The sequence below is a fragment of the Rattus norvegicus genome, chromosome 6, assembly GCF_036323735.1.
Source record: "Rattus norvegicus strain BN/NHsdMcwi chromosome 6, GRCr8, whole genome shotgun sequence".
NCBI classification, from domain to species: domain Eukaryota; kingdom Metazoa; phylum Chordata; class Mammalia; order Rodentia; family Muridae; genus Rattus; species Rattus norvegicus.
In genome coordinates this window covers 139,693,860-139,699,209 of record NC_086024.1, presented here as the reverse complement: position 1 = coordinate 139,699,209, position 5,350 = coordinate 139,693,860, and the positions used below count along the sequence as shown (strand labels likewise).

Genomic DNA, 5,350 nt, shown 5'->3' with positions numbered 1-5,350 from the left:
TAAATAATGCAGACAGGGATGCTTGTCTGTAGTAGAATAGAAGAACCAATAGAATGGAGGTGCCCTCAAAATTCACTTCTCTTAAATATATCATGCGATTTTATATTATTTGAAAAATTGAAGTTCTGTAACACAGTAGTTGTTGTGTTTATAAAATGATAAAGGGTGAGAGAAGGAATATGTTTTGGTGGAAGAATGGTAAGGTATAGGGTAAGGGGTAACTTATCAGGCACATACTGAGGCATTCTTTCCCTCTGAGGGACTAGCCACAATAAGGTGTAGTATAGAATAGAATTTGTTTAGGGCATGGGGAGGAGAGTAAAGAGGGTAGTAGAAATAAAGTCAGAGAGAGAGAGAGAGAGAGAGAGAGAGAGAGAGAGAGAGAGAGAGACGAGACAGAGAGAGACAAGGAGAGACAGAGAGACAGTCACGCAGAGACAAACACACAGAGAAAGTAGAAGAGTAGAGGAGTAAATGATGGCCTTGAGCACTGGAGAGGAGGGGACAAAATGAGGAGAAAATGGGAATGGAGTAGAAGGAAAGAGTGGGAGGAAGAAGTCAAGAGCAAGAGAGAGCAGAGTGGGCAAGCAGCCCCTTTTTTAGTGAGTCAGGCATACCTGGCTATTGTCAGGCAACTCTGGGGCAGAGCTTAGACAAAATGCAACAGTTGTCTTATTTTTCTTCTAAAGAACAACATTTTAGTCACTCGTCTGAGATGTTAGTCTCCAGGATAAAACATTGACTACAGTATAGAGAAGAGAGACATAGTATTCTCTTGAGCACACAACTTTCTGTCTTCTGTCCTCCTCTGACTAACTGGGATCCTTCCTTTTAGCCAGAGCATGTGGACAGGAGAGGATTCATAAATTCAACATCTCTAATCACAACAGAAATGGAATTTAAATTCTAAATGAAACACTTCTGATAATCAATGATATTAGAACATTTAAAATTGAGTGAAAAGAAGTGTTGCCTGGTTGGAGAGAATGGGGTCCCTGTTCCCTGTGAACATTAGCATGATCCTGTTCAATTTTGGCATATAATATTCAGGATTCCATGGATTTGGAAATAGCAATCACGTTACCCAAAAATCTCCTGTATGGTTGTATACTGATCATAGGTAATGACATTTTCATTTGAAATATATTTTTGCATTTCGAGGTTCATTTCTTGATCTCACAGTTGCACTGTCTCTCACTGCAAGAATTTCTTTCAGGAGGCATGAGGCATGAAGTCATAGGAAGACACTCTTACTGAATGGTGCTTGTATCTACATATACCTATGGTTCTCTTCCTATGAGATATTGTCATAGAACTAGTACTTGAGGGACAGATCTTGCCTCAGTCAGATTGTTAAAGATAATTTACTGAGGTACTGTGTGAATTCAAGGATGTCTACTTACTAGCATACATTTTATTGATTTATTTTACGAGTTTACATGTGGACAAACTTGATGAAATCACTATACTGCAAGAGAGATGACATTTATTGCTTTCCTGAAGTTCCTGTCAATAATCCCACATGTGGTCATATGTGTGCAGAAAAGATACTGAGAATCTTTATGCATTCTAGATGAGTTCTCCTGACGTATTCCCCTGACCTAGGATAGAGGTTGAATGAATTTTTCTAATGGAAGAAAAACTTCCTTGTTTCTTTGTTTTCTAAACTCAAGATTTATTGCCTCATACCTTTGATTTCAGAAGGCCTGTGTCTTCATGGGTTGAGAATACATGATATGTAACATCTTTGTATCCTACAACCTTGAATAATTAAAAGATTTTAACACATGCACTTCAGAAAAACAGTTATGGTAGTTGTTGTCTTCCCCAACAGAAATACTACAATTGTCCTATAGCCCTTTAAAACCCAGTAAATGCTGTGGATCCTCTTCAGTAGCTGTACCAATAGTGGATCCCCAAATCTTCATTCAAATTCTGTCCAGTGTCTTTTATTTCTCTTCCTGTTCCCCATTCACACAGGTCACATACCGAGATTGTCAAAGGTCCTCAACTTATCCCACTATTCCAGGAAACAGCATAATAAATGACCTTGGTCTTTAGGTCCCAGCACTTATCCTTTAATGTTTCTCACACAGCCCCACGTAACACAGTCACACATGCCAAAGCTGCACATACCACACCCCCAATATTCTGTACCTTATTTCACAACCCTTCTCTGTTTAGAGTATCTGTAGTTATGTTTTCACCATCCAGGGACCCTTCAATTGCCCCATAGGATGAGAAAATCCAAGAGGTAAATTGGCACTTCCTCCTGGTCCTTGTGCTGTTCTCCAAAACAAGCAATGAAACCAACTATTACCTACACTTCTTACACTGGTTCATTATTGTTCCCTTGGCATGTTCACAAAAACCATACACAACCTCAGGTCTCTGTACCTCTTTGTCCAGACACATGTCTCTCCTCTCTCTCTCTCTCTCTCTCTCTCTCTCTCTCTCTCTCTCTCTCTTTCTCCATGTTTGTATATGTGCAACTGCAATGTTATGGTATAGATATCATGGTTTCAAACTATTCCTTGGAATATGGTGTAGTAAAATTTAAAAAAGAAAAAAGAAAACCTTCTTTACCATTGCCTTTACTGAGGGTTGCCTTACCTATCCACCATTACATTTTGCAGCATATATCTTAATATTTTCGTTGGGGAATTATTGTCTTTAGACAATTCAGCCATCTAACCTTTTATCTAAGTTTTGAAGAATTGTAGACTCCTCATGTATAAAGTTAGTGTGTTTATGTCTCTATCCTATTTTCCCCTTCAACATCCCCATATCTTTGCCAACTGCATATCTCAACTCAACCACTCTCAACATCATGGCATTTTTATTCGAAAAAAGGTGCCCATATGTGCATATGTGTAAAGGCAAGCATTGCAGCATAGAAAATTGACCAATGACCAAACTTTGCTCTTCTCCATGAAATATCTATATAAACCAGTGCTTCACTAAGACAGAAAACCTGGAAAATACTTACAAAGGCTATATCAGGTTATGATTGGCTTGGTATCAGGTGGGGCTTACACGAATTACAGCCATCATCAGTGGATGGATTGGATAGGCATGTCTTGTTCACAAGACATTATTTCACAGTCCTCAACCCCAACTTTCACATGTTTCATTTTCTCTACCGTCTCTTAATTCATGTCCTCTGAGCCTGGGAGGAATTTAAATGCAACTGTAAAATATTATTTCAAACAATAAAACAAAGCCTTGTGAAGAGAAACACTGCCTGTTTCTGTCATATGCAACACATTCTTTGGGTGCCTGAAGTCCTTAATTTTGTAGCATTTGGAACTAGAAACCTAAGAAGGGGACACATCTTATGCATAGGACATGGATGACCAAAGACAAGGGAATATTGATGATGTGAAAGCAAAATTGAAGTGTGGTGAGGGGAACCTAATTGGGAGGACCGAAACAAGAGAACTGATCAAATATGAAAAAGGCACCCTAAAAGTTAATTAAAAGCCACAGGTATATGTTTTACGCTAACTGGAGAAAATAAAAACTAACATATTACAATATAAAACAGTCACATGTTACCTGGTATACAGGTGCAGAAAGAAAATAATCGAAGGGGGACTTCAAAGGAATAAATGAATAACTTCAGAATTAAAAGCGAGTGAGTTTGCTGAAAATGTAAATAGGTCTCCCTTGCCAATTTTGAGTCTTAGACAGACTCCACAATGTCTAAGTTAGAAATATCTTTAGGTCGGAGGACAGCATTCTATCATGAAGAAGTAAGTTTCAGAAAAAGCCCAGTGTTCTTGTCACAAAAATGAGTTTGGCTACAATAACCTTACAGGAGAAACTGTCTCCAAGGACCACAATTGGGAGAAGCCATGTCCTGCCCAGGTATTGGAAAAGACTGAGCTCATACATAGAAACACAAGAATGTATGGTGTACTTAATTACATATTATACTAAAGAATCCTGACTATGAAAACAAAACTTGTTCTGTGTACAAGGACAAAAGGAAACTAAATGTAATATGGTGAATCTTTACCAAAAAATGTGAATATTAAACCACGACACTTGGTCCAAATCTGTAACTGACATCAATGTCTTTGATGTCATGTATGTGCTATGAGCACTGTCTTCAGCTCAGGTATAGTTCCAGAGCATATTGTAGCAGGAAGATATGCAAATAATTCTTCTCTATGCCCATGAAAACCGGCCTGTCCTGACCCTGCAGCTCTGAGAGAGGAGACAAGTCCTGGACTCTGAGGTTCTCCCACTCAGTAATCAGTACTGCAGCACTGCACAGACTCCTCACCATGGACATCAGGCTCAGCTTGGTTTTCCTTGTCCTTTTCATAAAAGGTAATTGATAAATGTGTAATTATGTCTGTTGGGTGCACGTGAGAATAAGAAATTTTATTTTGTTTGTTGTGTTGTGTTAGTGATGGTTTTCTATCCAGTATTCTCTGTTTGCAGGTGTCCAGTGTGAGGTGCAGCTGGTGGAGTCTGGGGGAGGCCTAGTGCAGCCTGGAAGGTCTCTGAAACTATCCTGTGTAGCCTCTGGATTCACATTCAATAACTACTGGATGACCTGGATCCGCCAGGCTCCAGGGAAGGGGCTGGAGTGGGTTGCATCCATTACTAATACTGGTGGTAGCACTTACTATCCAGACTCTGTGAAGGGCCGATTCACTATCTCCAGAGATAATGCAAAAAGCACCCTATACCTGCAAATGAACAGTCTGAGGTCTGAGGACACGGCCACTTATTACTGTACAAGAGACACAGTGAGTGAATGTTACTGTGAGCTTAAACACAAACCTCTTGCAGGGTATTAGTGACCAGCAGGGGGCACAAGGAGCACAGAAAGCATCCAGTTACTGAGTGTTAGTTTATGTAGAAAGACCTGGAACAAAGTAAGAGTGGGACTCCTTAGTGTCTAGGTTGCCTCTCTACAAGGATACTCTCTGCAAGTGATTGTGTAGTAACCCTTGAAGTAGACAAATGTTTATTCAATTTTCAGTTTTCCTGTTTAATATGTGCTTTGTATTCATTTATTTATATGTTATGGAGTTTCTTTGTCTCTGCGTTTGCCTCTCTCTTCAAGGCTCTGTTTATTTATTTCCGATGCTTCTCTCTTGCTCTCTCTCTCTCTCTCTCTCTCTCTCTCTCTCTCTCTCTCTCTCTGTGTGTGTGTGTGTGTGTGTGTGTGTGTGTGTGTCTGTGTTGAGATGTATCACAGGATATTGCTACACTGCTTGGTTTCTGACTCCCAACATCACACTGTCTTCAAATCTGAGAAGTATGCTTTCTGACTGCCTAGGAAACTGAACTCTTTTGTAGTTATGGAGACTAAACACAAATAATCCTGCTG

The 5,350-nt window shown here is 39.6% G+C and overlaps 1 gene segment (V, D, J or C); it reads left to right on the top strand.

Annotated features, from left to right (window-relative positions):
* Nucleotides 1–4,214: 4,214 nt before the first annotated feature.
* LOC134479192 (immunoglobulin heavy variable 3-23-like) lies at nt 4,215–4,814 on the top strand. The segment is given in 2 exon segments: nt 4,215–4,338; nt 4,453–4,814. Coding segments are annotated over 2 exon segments (408 nt in total).
* The last annotated feature ends 536 nt before the right edge of the window (nt 4,815–5,350 follow it).